This window comes from Microtus pennsylvanicus, chromosome 2 (assembly GCF_037038515.1).
Source record: "Microtus pennsylvanicus isolate mMicPen1 chromosome 2, mMicPen1.hap1, whole genome shotgun sequence".
NCBI lineage: Eukaryota > Metazoa > Chordata > Mammalia > Rodentia > Cricetidae > Microtus > Microtus pennsylvanicus.
In genome coordinates, this window is record NC_134580.1 from 137,005,059 (window position 1) to 137,021,151 (window position 16,093).

General features: G+C 43.7%; 1 protein-coding gene across 13 annotated transcripts in view; it reads right to left on the reverse strand.

The window, feature by feature from the left end:
• Ptprt (protein tyrosine phosphatase receptor type T) overlaps nucleotides 1–16,093 on the reverse strand; it is a 1,058,455-nt gene that overhangs the window by 388,492 nt on the left and 653,870 nt on the right. For all 13 annotated transcript variants that reach the window (XM_075962946.1, XM_075962941.1, XM_075962945.1 and 10 more), the window contains exon 8: nucleotides 1,911–2,207. In XM_075962946.1, coding sequence (XP_075819061.1) covers nucleotides 1,911–2,207 — 297 coding nt within the window. The remainder of the gene's footprint in view (nucleotides 1–1,910; nucleotides 2,208–16,093) is intronic.

Here is a 16,093-nt window from a genome sequence, read left to right on the forward strand (position 1 = left end):
AATTGAGAAAACCAATGTACTAAGAGATTAAAGAGGGTGCCCCAGGCATACTGGACTGGAGAGTCTGCCTTCTCAAAGAGTGTTGTTCTCTCTGTTGGAGATAGGGGCTCTGTGTGTTTGAATAAAAAATGGAACCAGATCTAAGACAAGCTGCAGCTGCCTCCCCTGGTGTGGAACATCTGCCATACATAACAAACCCTGGAGAGCTCTCTTCGGACCTGCCGGAAGTTATAACAGGGCTTCCTCCACTTTACTGCCCTACTTGTCATCCCTACCCAAACTCTCTTTAATCGCTTGTACACAAATCTACATTGAATCCGATTCTAGAGAATTTAATAGGGCCAGTATTAGCCAGGCTAAGGGGAAAACCAAAATAAACAGAGTGAAGTGTTTCTTAGATATGTCTTAGAAATCACAAATTCTGTCATACAGAAGATGTTTTGAGTTCCATGCAGACTGTACTGCGATCCTGGGATGAAACAACCAAGAAACTTGAGGCAAAGATAACTTAAGGAGAAAGTAAAATTTAAGTAAAGTTTTGGAATAGTAGTAGAGGAACTGATCCTGCAGACATGAAGGGAGATGTCAGTCTAAACAGAAGGACAAGCATTGCCATGACAGAGAGGAAGATAGTTCTATTCTCTATTTTAAAAGGCTCCCCAATCTAGTATCATCAAGGTAGGAGACACATTCCAAGAAGTAGTGCAAGAAGCAGACTCCATAGAACCTTGTAGGGTGGGGGAGGGATGGTGAGGTGAGGGGAGATGGGCAGGGCGGGGGAGGGGAAGGGTGGAGTGGGATAAGGTGGTGAGGTGGGAAGGCAAGGTGGGATGGGATAGAAGGGATGGAGTGGATGGGGAGTGTGATGGGGCAGGGGTGAGGGGAGGAGGAGGGATGGGTGGGTGGGAGGTGTGGAGGGGTGGGAAGAAATTTCTAGGTTGATTTTCTTCTCTCTCTCTCTCTCTCTCTCTCTCTCTCTCTCTCTCTCTCTCTCTCTCTCTCTCTCCCAGATGTAGCTCATTGAAACAAGGAACACGAGAAGATAAGTCAGCCTGGAAGAGAACATGAGCTCATTCTGCAGTACATGGTATTTGAAATGCCTGCGGGACATCCAGGTGGATAATCATCTTTGTGCGCATTCAATGTTCACGTTAAGCCTTAAGCTATTCTGGTTTTTTTTAAATTTGTGCAGAATCAAGTTGTTTGGTTTTCAGTCTCAACATGCTTAAACAATAAAATAACTACCCTTTCCAGGAGGCATCTGAAGAGTTAAATCTTGGGTAGGAAGAGCGATAGAACTTGAGGGGGATATGGGGGAGACACGGGGTTACCACAAGCACATACTTATGGCAGAGCTGACACTGCTCCCGGCAACATAGCCACTCTGGAATCATACTACACACAGTCTGCTTCTGGGGAGAGCTTGAGAACAGTGGGAAGATGGAAGATGGAGGACAAGGTTAAGGAGTTCGATCCATCAGTAAATTGCTTCCTGTGTAAAACCGAGGACCTGAGTTCAGATTCCCAGCATCCAAATAAAAAATGTGTATGGCAGAGTAAGACTGCATTCCTAGTGGTGTGAATGCTGAGGTAGGAAGGTCTTTGAGGCTTGATGATTAGCCTGTTTATCTACGAGCATCAATCCCCAAAGAGAGACCATGTCTCAAAAAGTCAGATGAAAAAAATAGAGAAGACACTTGCACCACTGAGCTGTAGCCTCCACATGAATGCTCACGCATGTATACACACACACACACACACACACACACACACACACACACACACGCACGCACGTACGCACACGCACACATGCACACATGCATGCACGCACCACACCACTTACTGGTATGACCCCTGAGCACACTTCACCTTCGCTGTTCCCATAAACTGGCTCACTATCCCTCACTCACCATCCTCCTCGGTCTGTACCACCAGCTCCTCACTCTCCATCCGGCCCTCAGGGTTGGAGAGCAGTAGGCGCAGTCTGATGGTCATGAAGGGCCGCAGACCCCGCAGCGTGTAGTGGGAAGAGGTCTGGATCACCTCCTCGGCCTCATACTGCTGCTGGTTGAACACGTACTGGTACTGCACCGTAAGGTTGTAGCTGTGGCAGCGGGTCACTGCGTAGCCAAAGGGCTCCCACTGCAGGGTCAGCTGCCTGGCCCGAATGTCCACAATCTCCACGTTCTGAGGGCCGTGCACGGGATCTGGAAAAGACACACAAGATACGTGAGTTTTGGAGACTACAGGAAGTGGGTGGACACAGATCTAAGACAAAACAAAATAAATAGGGTGAAAATTTTTCTATTTCCTTCACAATGAAGTGTGCCAGTCACAAAAATATAAAATTAGGGCTTCATCTGAGTCCCACTGACAACTGTCGGGTGACAACTCTCAGGTGCTCCCAAGTGCACCCACTTCTGCCATTCGCTGATTTAGATGACCAGTGGAGTTCTGTGTTTAAGTCAGCTAAGGCCTCTCTCCATAGAGCTGAGGGTCCCCCTTTTTCCTCCCATCCAGGTGCACAATTTGGAACTTTGGTTACACCACAGACCTCCAATCCATCTATAAGATCACAATGCCGCAAGAACTTGGCCTTTGAATTCACTTTCCCGCTCTCACTTAGATAGGGACGGATCATTTGCTAGCATCCTGCCACACTTCACTCTTCTTCCTGTCCCCCCCATGACCCCCATGAACACTATTCTACTAGTCCTCAGTACCTGATCTCCCTTTACACATTGATCTTTGTCCCAGATCCCATAAATAACAATGACCATGTCATAGTTCATAATCCATGCACTGATATATTTATACCTTGCAAGAGATAAAGAGATGATTTTTGCACAAAACTGATTTGTGCCATGTCTTTGAGTCTACTTTTTACTTCATTTGTAAATTAGTGATAATAGAAGCTAGCCCCACTGCAGGAGAGGGTGGAGCCAGATAAAATACTCAGCCATTAGAGTTGCACCTGGAATTAATAAGCACACCATATAGACTAGCTGAAGCTTTATTTTTATAGTAATAGGAAGAGTAATAAGAATAATAATCATCTTTCATATGCCATACAGAACCTGAATGACTCATAAATGCCAGTTGTGGGTAGCACCATTATGTAGGGCAACAGACTAGGATATGGTCACCACTCCAGTCCTCGAGTTCCCAGAACCTTTGGAGTGCAGCTGCCTCTGCACCACAAGAAAGGCTATGGTGGGGACTCTTGATACCAACTTAGTTCCCTAATTCACGCCTATGGGAGAAGTGTAGCTTATAACAGAGCTTTGTCAAGGCACACACTTCACAAGTGTGTCAGAGAGGAGGGTAGTCCATCCCATAGATGTGCATACTACTTAAATCAGTAGCTCTGGCCTCTCCTGGGCTGAGGAATTCACACCTCATTCTTCAGCCTGGTTATCCATGCTACAGGGTCCTTTGTGCAAAAGAGAGTCAGAGTCCCAAAAGCAAATGAGTGACTTGGTGAAAGGGACCGAGGACGAGATGCTCAGGGCCCAGAATGCTGAACCTATGTGGAATGAAAGATGAAAGATGTGGGACTCACAGTTAGGGGCTGTGAGCAGGCACGGCTATGATTGCTTGGCTGGGTGTCTCTCTGTGGTCCAGGGTGCAGTGACTACAGATACGTGGGAAGAGTGATAGAGGGAACGTCCTGCCTGGGAAGCGTCAGCAACCCCTCCAGCTTTCGTCCAGCAAGAAGTGTTCTATCTGTATACATTCCAGAACTCTGCCGGTATACACCCCGCAGTAACACCTCTCAAACGCTCCTTCTCAGGGACCTTCCTCAAAACCGACACTGAACCCCAGGAGGACTGTTACCTCATGGGGCCCTCTAGTCCTCATTAGGAAGTGAGAGCACAGATATTTAAGACTCAGTTAAGGATAAGGACATAGTTTTGTTACACATCTTAAATAGTACAATATTCCGTGTCAAAGACAATTTTTGAGATGTTCAGAATAGTCTAAAAGTACAGATAAAATATCATCAATGGAACAGCATTCACAAACTGTTTGTTCTATTTTCTGAATCATGACGCTAGAAGGAAGGGATTGCCAACTCACTTGACAAATAAACAAATCAAAGCCTGGAGAGGTAACAGAACTTGGACAAAGTAACAGATGAGGCTTTGAATTTGAATCTGCCTGACTCCATGTCTAGTGTACAAGGGAGGTAAAAAGTGGGCCAGACCACCACAGCCATGGAAGGGGTACGTGCTGGGCTTGATCAAACTTACAACTCGTGAGGAGGCATCAAAAGACCTACTCGAGCAAAAACCAAAGTGCTGACACATGAGACTCATGTCCTCAGGACACACAGTGAGAGACAGGGCTGAGATTTACAGTCTGAGAAAGTCCCAATCCTTTGATTTTTCTCTACGTGGCCCCACTGGAGAGAGGTCAGAATAGGAGCATAAACATGAGGCAGGCCACAGCCTTTGGGAATTTGGAAGAGACCTACAGGAAAGCTAGGGATAAACAAAAATTGTAACACAAAAATTGCTTTGTCCTTAAGAGGCTGGGACCTGCCACCAGCGGGGTCAATGCTGGGACTCAATGCTAAGCTGTACACGGGCCTGTCCTCAACTCCCACCCTGGTTTTCCACACCCCAACTGTACAGATGTACGTGTAAACACCTTCCTTCCCTTTATTCATGGGGTTCAAGGGGAGTGGCAAGCCTGTCACACAGCAGAGAGCTTCCCTCTGGTTTAGGAATTTTGGGGCACAGGGGTAGACCCTGGTTCTCCGGAGAACACATGATTGAGCTGGAGCATAGCTGGAAGCCAGAGTCTGGCACACAATAGCTAAGTGACCTTGGCCAAGGGCACTCCATCTTTGTGCCTCCATCTCCTCATCTATAACATGGAAATTACTGCACTAATCTCAGAGGGCTGCTAATGAGCATAAAATGAACTGTAAAGAGAGAAAATTGCCTTTCCCTAACAGTGGGGATTCCTCTTACACAGAACTGCCTCTCTTGGAGAAATGCCCTAAGAAGCCTTTAAAAGTTTGTCTTTATTCTTGAGCATTTCATACATGTATACATTAATATACCACATCTATTTCCATTTTTCCCTCCAACTTGCCCCATGTTCCCCCAACACAACCCCTTCCAGACTTCACATTGTTTTGTTATTGTTTATAGCCCACTAAGTCCAGTCATTGCTACCCACATGTACAGGAGTGTTTTAAGAATAGGAGCTGCATTCCCAGGGCTTTGCTTACATCCCTACTAAAGCCTTCATGGGAAGATACACACCAAGGTCTTGGGGGGTGGATAAATTAGAACAGGTAGGGAAGTAAGTAAATGTAGAATGTTGGGAGGACCCACAAATATGACCGCTTTCTATGTGACTCCTCTTCAGATGTCACAAAAATATTTACTATGACTAGACTCCAGACAGAACTGAGACAAGCATGCACACTTTGGCCAAAAAGGATTCTCCACAGCATCACCAGGAAAAGGGGACTCAGAACATATCCATTGACGAAAGAGACTTTGGGAGATGATTTTGGAGGTTCCCCCTGCCTATGGAAATTGAGAGATTCCGGGAAATCTCAGTTCAAAGGCAATAAGTTGGAGCTCTAGTGGCGCACTGGGTAAGCTAAATGCAGTTGAAAGTGTCTTGTGACCGTGGTCATTCACATTCTAGAAAGCAGAGGCGTTGGCTATGGAGCAGGAGCTCTGGGCTAGGTGTAGCTTCAGCATCTGCCCTTAGGAACCAACCCTGTGGCCTATGTCCCTGCGGCTTCATGGCGGCACACAGCCCTAGCTCCATGCACCGCTGTCCGTCATAATTAGCACTTGTCACACTGCCCGGGAACTGCTTGTTTATACATTTGTCTCCCAGATTGCCAACGACTATTTTCTGTTTGTCTAGCATCTCTGGGATCTGTCGAGCGGACTTCCTAGGAGATGACCAGATGGTGGTTTGTTCTAGGAAACTGAGTTCCAATCGCTTGTTTCCACCCTCCTCCTCTATTCACGCCAGCACATCGGCAGGATCTCCAAGGCATGCATTTCTTTTTTTGCTTTGTTTTCAACCAAGAGGAGATCCTGAAATCCTAGTGAAAAACTAGTTTTCAGGATGTATGATGGGAACACTCGTGCTTTCAGTGTGATGACCCCACCTCCCAAATAGCTTCACCTGCCAAACTGAGATGCTGCTCCAGTAATTGCCTTCCGTGGTCAAAGTCCTGGGTTTACATTTGGGTTGGTGCAAACAAGTTGAAATTGCTGAGAAAGTCTTGTGTGTGCAGTAGAGATTGGTTTGTTGAATTTATATCCCCCGTGTAAATACATCCGAGCCTACAGCCTCTGGTCTCTGCTTCCAGATAAGGTCCTGTTCACGTGACCTTCTTCAGCAACGGCCTACAGGCCAAGAAGACAGCAGACAGGGCACAGAGCTGCTGGCTCATGTGAGCCTCCGGAAGTTATTCTCTCGGGGACAATAGAAGTGGCTCGCATCCCAACACCTCCGCAGTGCAGCCACGGACCTTGTTCTGACTCCCATATTGGACCCTGTCAGAATGACTTCTTCCTAGAACAAGGGCTCAGCAGTGAGGGCACTGTGCCCACCTGTCCCCTGATCTCCCTTCTGAACATGCTTCACGTCACTGAAACCCTAAGATTTTCTGTCTCCATAGCTCCAAACTCATTGCAGGTCCTGTGAGGCCTTAGTTTTCCCTTCTTGTAAGCAAAGATTAGCTGAGAAGAGGAGCAGAGAGAGCTTGAATTTGAGGCCTGAGGTCTCCACACATATTTGCACAAGTCCTTTGTGAAAGAAACAGAGTTGGGTCAAAGGAGAATGGAAACTGGCCCCAGGCTTCCATTTGTCCTTTTATTTCCAGGTCATTAAGGATTTTGCAAGTGCTAGGTGCAGGTGTGTGTGTGTGTGTGTGTGTGTGTGTGTGTGTGTGTGTGTGTCCCTAACATTTTAAGAAATGATTGCCACCTCCAAAAAGAAGCTTAGCTTCTTTACTGGGACCTTCCTACCCCAATTCCCTCTGCCTCTCTTTCTACTATTCATATATCAAACCCTAGACTCCTAAAGGGGGATATGACATGCAAGACCTTTGACATCCCTTGCTTTTGCCTGTGTTGTTCTCTGTGTTTGAGATGCTGCCTACAGAGACAAATCGCTTGTCAATATATTCAAAGTCCAGTTCTAACATCACCATTTGCTGGTAAATTTTTCTTTTCTTTTCCTTTTTTTTTTTTTTTGGTTTTTCGAGACAGGGTTTCTCTGTGGTTTTGGAGCCTGTCCTGGAACTAGCTCTTATAGACCAGGCTGGTCTCGAACTCACAGAGATCCGCCTGCCTCTGCCTCCCAAGCGCTGGGATTAAAGGCGTGCGCCACCACCGCCCGGCTGGTAAATTTTTCAAATGACTTCCTTGACCATTGTGACTGCCTTAAATTCACTATTTAGCACACCTAGAGACTTTTGTCAACGCAGGAAGTTTTGTCACATGATAACTTGAACATAGAACTAATATATAGATTAGACAGACAGGCAAATTAAATTGATGGATATGTAAATCTAAAAAGCCAATGATATCTGACCTCAGGAGCATAACCAAGTTCCTAATATAATACAGGAAAAAAACAATAAGCAACAGGGTGTTCCAGGGGTCTCTTAGTGTTTCAATTTTAAGGGTAGTCCTGTGGTTAAGTCAGAATTGCCTTCTGGTTTTGTTCTGCACGGACTCAGCCATTAAGTCAAAGGAAATAGCTGTAGAATCTCCTAATGACCTTAATCAAAGCAGAACATCTTATTAAAGAAAGGAGCAGAAATCAGATTTCCAGTTCATGAATTTACTATGTATTCATCTTGGCATGTGGAGTTGTGGGCACATGTACTGCTCCAAGTTGAACTTAAATTGAGATAATTTGGGGCATGGGGCTGAAAATGTGGAGGTGGAGAGCTTGTATGTAAAATTAATTTTTTATCCATTTGGAGATGCAATTTGAGTTCCTTTCAAATTAAATTGCAATGGAGTCCTAGGCAGCTGGAGACATTATTGCCAACATAATTTGACGCTGCAAGAGCAGTAATACATTGACAGATAGTTCGATGTGACCATTAATTTGCAATTTCTGCATGGAAATGATACACAAAGGAGGGGAAAAAAGGCAAAAGGAGCAAAGTTAAAATCCATCTTCTTTCTAGAATCCTTTACTTTTTTTACTAACTTTTATTATTGCAGATATTTGGTGGCTGAATTTGTTGACCATGACCAACCACACAGACATCTGACGGCGGCTGCCTTGACAATTCTAACCATCAGAAGCTGGAGCAAGATAGCTCCAAGATAGCTGGGTTGTTTACTACTTTCTTGTGGCAATGTCCTGGAGAAGGTAATTCATTGACCATTTTATTGGATCCCTAAACTGAACATGTATATATTGATCAAGGAGATATCATAGTATGGTGAGAAGATCACTGTCTCTGTGAACACCTAACTGGAAAGCAATTCCCTTCTCCCATCTATAGCTGGGCCTCATTATCCTATTTGGATGATGGATGTCTCCAAGGGCTATGAATGAACCAAGAAGTCAGTATGTCAATTGTGTGTTTGACACAGTTACATTTCCCAGAAGAGGAAGTGAGATGACCTGATATTAAGTCAAGCAGAACTCATGGACATTACCATGCTCCAGCTCCTGACCTTATATGTACTATAGGTTGCTTCTAGGCCTATGCTTTAACCAGCAATAATTTATCATTACTAACCTTTCAAGGACGCCTCTTCAGATAATACTATAGGTAAGTTATAACTTCTATGAAAATATATTAGATCTCTGAGATGGACTGAGCATTGGCGATAAAGGTGAATGAGGCAGATACTTTCTCATCTTAATGGAATTTATACTAGCGGGGTACAGGCATGATAGCTATGAAGGAGAGTGTGGCAAAGCCCACTGTATCTTCTGTAGGGGAAGTACTAGCCTCCTGGGTACACAGAGCAGCAATGTATAGCTTCACTTTGGGGACTCACTTGAGCCAATTTGAACATGAGTCTTGCACAACCCGGACATTCTTTTTGATAGAAACTGAAGCCACCAAAGAAATTTGAGGTGAGTTCAGGTTAACGATTCCTCTATAACTGCATTATTAGGTTATAATGAGAGCAAGTCTTGAGCCTAATTCTACTTTGCAGTTGAACATTTATTATATGAACATGTATTAGCCAGCAAGCACAAAATAGGTCAATCTGTTCCATATGGCTCAGAGAGGGCCCAGAAGTCTGTCCTTTAAGGCAATTTGCTTTCCATTTTGCATGAAAGGATCATTTGGAGCAGATGGGATAGTATCGTAAGTGGGAAAACATTTTCCTTTTGTGTAAGAGACCAGATAGCAAATATTTCAGACCCTGAAGGTCTGGTGGTCTCTGCTTTGTCTGCTTATACCTGTGTTTGTAATGGCAGCTGGCCAGACAACCCATGTATAATGGGGCTGCCTATGCTCCATAATACTTTGTCTAGATCAGGCAGTCAACGTTATGGGGTTTCATTTGACTGATCTCATAGAAGGGACAAAACAAGTGTCTTAAAGTCACTTAGTCACAGGACTATTTAGGGATCATGGCATAAGGTTCAGCTTTAAAAAAAAAAGAAAGAAAAAGATGTATAGAGTGGGATATACAAGATGATACTAATTGAGATTAAGCAAGGTTCAAGAGACAACACAAATGTAAATAATTATGCCAATTTTCTGGGGTTTTATTTAAATAGTCAATAAAAATATAGGAAAAAAGTTTGAAAAGCAGAGATCTTGCTTGTCACTGTGTAAGTCTGAAAAATGTTGTGAAAGGTATCTGGGACCTGAAGGAGTAACTCAGAGTTAAAATGCTTGCCTAGGATACATAAGGTCCTGAGTTCTGTCTCCAGTATTCCAATAAAATAAACAAAAATATTGGCTAGACTACATATTTTGAATAACTTTAATAATTTATAGTAATCATTATGCTAGTCAAGAGGCTTCTAAAGACAACCAATTTCTTATACTGATTATGCCAATTGGCAAAATAGTAGTTATCTACCAAGATATGTGCCAGAAGCCTCTGTGGTACTGAGAGTATTCAATAAGGCTCAGACTTCACGACTCAAATGCTGTGTAGTCCTGAGTGGTATGTTCTTGGTCTTGACTCAAAGGCTCCTGGTTCTGGACTAAGCTTCACTTATCTATAATATAGTCATCCCATGCCAGTGAACACAGACCTACATATGTGAAAGTAAATAAGAAGGTATGTCAGGATGGGGTTGGGAGAAGTGGGGGATGAAAAGATTAAAACCCAAAAAGAGAGAATAGCATGTTTAATATCGAAGGAATCATAACGGGTAGACAGATGCCATTGAAATGCTGAGGTGTGTAAGGACAGGGCAGTGGAGTAGTTATCCCTACCTCCTACCAGACAGGTGGTCCCTGTACAGTGATGCCATAGCAAGTCCACATGCCTTGGCCCATCCTCCCACCCATATCAAGTAATAACAGTAACAGTCAGGATGGTTGTAACAGTGCATTAAGAGTATTCTTTGTTCAAGGAAAAACACTAGAAAGATGCTTTCTTCAAATAAATATTTTAAGCTCTTACTTTATACCCAGCACTATATGATATGTAAGAGCAGACCAAATATCCTCTCTGTTCTTATGGAAAATGTATTCTATTGAAGGCAAAAGGACTGAATACTATATCAGACAAATGTGTTGCGGGCCATTTGATAATGAGCACTGTAGAGAAAACCAAGCAGGTTGATTTTAAGTCCTGCTACCACCTCCTAAGTCTTTCCTCTCCATCTACACAAAGTTTTACTTCTCTCTGCAATTTAGTTTAAAATAACATAGGTAGCAACAGGGTGGCAGATGAGGTGCTGGGAATACAGTCTTCTTAAAAATGTGACAGGTTCTCTGCTTTCCTCAAGATTAATCCTTGGCAGGGCAGAGTCATATAACCACAGTGGCAATCAAGCACATGGCCTGACCAAATTACACGCTGAAGGAAATAGCATAAGTCATGTTACAATAAAATAGTAACTGCTTTAAAGAAACCAGATGAGAGGCAAACTAGATAAAATGCCAGCCAATGTGTGCTGGGCCCAGAGGGTGGTTAGGCAGAGGTGACGTGTGGACTACAAGTTGTCAGTCCTTTTTCTTTTATAGTTCCACGTCTATCTCAGCGTCTACTCAACTCTGGGCCTTAGTCTGAAGATCAGCAACTCTGATCCAAATCCATGACCTCACACTATGACTGAATGCATGGGAGTGTTTAATCACGTCTGGTCCACTTCTATCCATAAGACCAGGATAGAGAGCCAAGATTCAGATAAAGCCAGTCTCAAGAAGTGACTGATGGACTGGGACAAAAGCCTCAGAGCTGGAAACTGAGGGCTCTGAACCAGTTACTGAAGCATTGTTTCTTGGCTCTAAGCACCATTCGTTCTTGTTTGTTTTATTGAGACAGGGCCTCAGCTATTCCAGGCTGGCCTTGAATTTGCTCTGTAGTTGAGGATGACCTTGAACTCCTGATTGTCTTGCCTCCACATCCCAAGTGCTAGAATTCCAGGTGTGCACTGTCATGCCAGACTCCAAACACTCCTTTGATACCCTACTTTTAGGCAGGGGGAGTGAGGTTGCAAAAAACATATCTCTGCTTAATCACTGGCCTCAGTGCTACTTTTGCCAATAGGTGGAGCAAGGGTGGGGCCTGAGGAGTAGGAAGATGCTACCTCCAAATTCCTGTGAGCTCATGCCAGTGCAAGTTATTCATCTGAGGGTGGGGGTCTTTCATCAAATTATACAGGTCTAGTTTACAGTTTCTCCAATAGTGAAAGATTGAGCTTCATAAAAAATGTACTTTTCAATGAGAGACACAGAGAGAGAGAGAGAGAGATAATGAGAGAATAAGCTTCATAGTTGCACCAGCCAGAAAAATACCCTTTATTCCTATCTTTTAGGGTTTCACAATTGTAACCCCTTCCCTTTCTTGCCGGCTCTAGAGACTGCTGCTTCCTACATTGATGCTATCTGTCTAATTTCCTCCCCTTACTGTCTCTGTTTTGTAGACCTTTCTTCGTGCACAGTTAACCACAGCTTCCCAGACTTTCCCAGTTCATGGTGCCCTCGGTGTTTTAGTAATGGATTTTTGTACATCCCAAGCCAAAGAAACACCCAGTAGCTTCATTCAGTAGTCAATTCATATAATCTCCTAAATACCTATACCTGGGCATCTTAAGAAGGATTGGAGAGAACAAGACAGACACATTGTCTTAGTCAGGGTTTCTATTGCTATGATAAAACACCATGACCTCAGTCACTTGGAGGAGGAAAAGGTTTACTTGGTTCACACTTCCACATCATAGTGCGTCATTGAAGGAAGTCAGGACAGGAACTCAAAATGGGCAGAAACCTGGATGCAGGAGCTGATGCAGAGGCCATGGAGAAGTACTTCTTACTGGCTTGCTCATCCCAATTTCCTCAGCCTGCTTTTTTTATAGAACCCAGGACCACCAACTCAGGGGTGGCCCCACACATAATGAGCTGGGCCCTCCCCCATCAATCACTAATTTAAAAAATTCCCTACAGGCTTGCTTTCAGCCAGCCATGTCTCCCAACACATCAACTGTTCAAGTGCTCTGAAGCTGGGAACATTAACTGGACACAGGCACAAGGCTAAAGTCTGGAAATAAAAGCTTTAGAATGTTTAAAAATTATTTTTGTGGCAGAGAAAATAGGGTTGGAAAGAGAGAAGCAATTTCTAAATTACATGGTTTCAGATTCCAGATAAAGAGAAGGAGATTTAGGAAGGGTGGAGGAAGAGATGCCAAGCCTACAACATCTTCCAGGTTTTATTTCAATTCACCCTTAATCCATGGCCAGTCTCCTTGTCCATTATCAAAAAGAATAAAAGAAGGAAGGAGAGAGAGAGAGAGAGAGAGAGAGAGAGAGAGAGAGAGAGAGAGAGAGAGAGAGAGGAGAGTTGTAGGGAAATGAAAGGAAAAACACTCGTGATGGTCAAAAGCCATTTTGTGCTGGATTCAAGGTAAGGTGTTAAATATTCTGAACATTTTTGTTCTTTTGACTCTGCACAATGACAGCAGTGGACTTGGGAAAAAACCTTCAATTATAGCTATTGCTGTCACTATTTAAGAAGCCTTGTTGTAGATCAGATTGTGTCTAGACTCTGTACAGCAAGCAGGAGTCATAGCTCCTAATTGGACTTTGATGGTCCTGCTCCAAAACTACTACTTTCCCTTTCGGTGAGAGAGTCTGGCTTTTCTATTCAGATCCGGGCTTTTTCAAAGCTCTGACAGCCCACAGCTGAGAACTCCTCCACCCCGGGACACTCTTGATCTCACAAGGAATTGTATTAATCTATAGACACGGCTCAGGACTGCTGGACCCTGACGAGCCCTGCTGTGTCAGCAGCCCCAGAAATGCCTACCAAGCTTTTTTTTTTTTATGATGTCCAAAGCTTTATTCTTTGAAATGTACAAGAGTATCATTAAACTGTAGGGACATTTTCAAATAAAAACCACTGTCAGTTAAAGGAAGCTTTATGCTCTGTCCACTCTCGCAAGGGATCTACCTGGCCAAAGGGAACGGAAATAAATGATATGATCAGAGCTTTATTCCAGTGACTTTGCCAAACATCCCAAAGGGAAGCCAGGTAGGGTATGGGATAGGGAAGCAGAAGCCAGCTAATACCTCAGCCTTCCTAATGCTGTCTGGATCATTTATGAAGCACTTCCTGGCCTGCTTGTATACCTTTCCGTGACAGTGGTGGGATAAAAAGCACTCATCATGGGCCTGGCTGAGGCTCCAATATGGAGGCTGGCCCTTTGCTGTGATGCAGCGGCATAGTCTTACAGATTTTACCTGACCATCTTTACAACTCTGATAGGGAAAAAAATTCTCATTTGGTGGCTTACATTTGGTGATTTAAATGAAAATGGTCCCCATAGGCTCCTACATTTGAATGCTTGGTCCCAGTCAGTGAAACTGGTTGGGAAGGATTAGGAAGCATGGCCTTGTTGAAGTAAGTACAGACCTGTTGGAGGAGATGTTCATTAGAGATGGGCTTTGATGTTTGAAATGCCCACACAAGTCCCAGTGTTTCTCTTTACCTGCCTTCCTATGGATCAGGAAGTAGAGCTCTCAGCCCCATGCCTTCCTGCCATGTATGATCCCTGCTATGATGATGATGATGGACTGTCCCTCGGCAACTGTTAGCCAGCCCCCATCTAAATACTTTCTTAAGAAGAGTTGCCTTGGTTATGGTGACTCTTCATAGCTATCGAACAGTGACTAAGACCACCCACCACTATTATTTTCCATTGACTTTCAACGGTTGTGGAAGATAGCCTCAGAAAAACAAGGTCAGGTTGAAAGTCCTCTATAACCCTGCTTTTCCTGTTTTTCATCAGACCTCAATTTGCACGAGACTTTTCTCAGATGCCCACCATTCTCACAACTTCTCTCTCTTGCCTATCAAGCCATATTTATGAACTCTCAAGCCTGAATACCTAGGTTAGCCCTTATCTCCTAAGGTTCCTATGAGGTTAGAATGAAATTATATTTGCACATAGGTGTGGTATTGACACATCATAGTGCTGTGTGATGAATCACTCCCAAGCAATTGCTTTGCAACCAGGTATTTAATTTTGAGTCCCTTACATGGTCTTACATGTATTATCCAGGCTGGGCTCAACTTGACTTAAGCTTTCGAGCTGCTTTTAGGTTTGTTCTGTTTATTCTGGATCCTAGGCTGCAGGGTCAGCACTCTCCGGGCCCTGTGCCTTCTTTGATAGGTTTGTCAGAATTAAGCCAACCTGTATACAATTCCCGAACGCTCCCCTCATATCATGTCTGTGAATAATGACCATAATAGTCAGGGCAGGTCACATAGGCAAACCCAACAGGAGTGGGGCTGCTATCCACAAAGGATAAAAGGAGAAGGCAATGTGAGTCAATATTTGCTGAATGATAGCTTAAACCATCCAAATCGATACATGTCTATGCTTTGGTTATAGCCTTATAACACACAGTCCAGAATTGGTCCTCTGGAGAAAGAGAAGTCTGATTTTGCAGCCGGTGTCTGGAAATCCAGACGTTTCTGCTGAATCCATAAAATACAAGACAGTGGCCTCTCTCTGCCTATGTAGATTACTGTGTGATGATTCTCTGGGACAAAGGGACACAGCTAGGAAAGTCGCTCTGGCCTTCCCAAGGTCAAAGTGAACTGGCTGAGCCATCTGACAAAATGGTCAGGTTAAGTATACTCCCCCACCACACAAACGCCTACTCAGACCACTTGCATCCACACATACTAACATCCTACTTTTTGGTACCAAATCCCCTGTGATTGGAAATAAATACATGTCATCTAGAACCTGCTGCCTTCTATAAAGAAATACACTGGATAAGATTAAGTTGAGCAATTTGAAGTGGGAGGTTACCCTGGACCGTCTTGCTGGACTCACCGCATCAAAAGGTCCTTAAAAACAGAACAGAAGATGCAAGAAGAGAGAGTATGCCTCTCTGAGGCATACTCATACCAAAGATAGAGTTGTCCCAAGCCAAGCAACATAAGCAGCCTCCTTGAAAAAGGCAAGGAAACCAATTCTCACCTAAATTCTGCAAAAGGAACAGAGTTCTGGAAGAACTATTTTGAACTTCTGACTATAAAAATAGATTCATGTGTAGTGACTCGTTACAAGAGCAACAGAAGCCCATACAATCCCCAAATATTGTTCTGCATTTATACATTTCTGCATTTATATATTTCTGCATTTTTATCTCCATTTTCACCTTCATTGCCATTCCTCCATAGAAATGTGATTTCCACATATGTTCTCTTGCTTGAATGAAATTTTAAAAATGCATGCAATTGATTAGTATGCATGCATTTTAATTATGTAAATTGGAATATATTCTAGCTTTCTTTCATTGCTGTTTAGCACTATTCCTTTGACATACATCTACGCCCCTATGTGCCCTTTGTCAACCACTTCCAACCACTACATGGGATTTCAGGGTTTATGCCTTTCTATGGGGTCAGTCTACCCCCCACTGAAG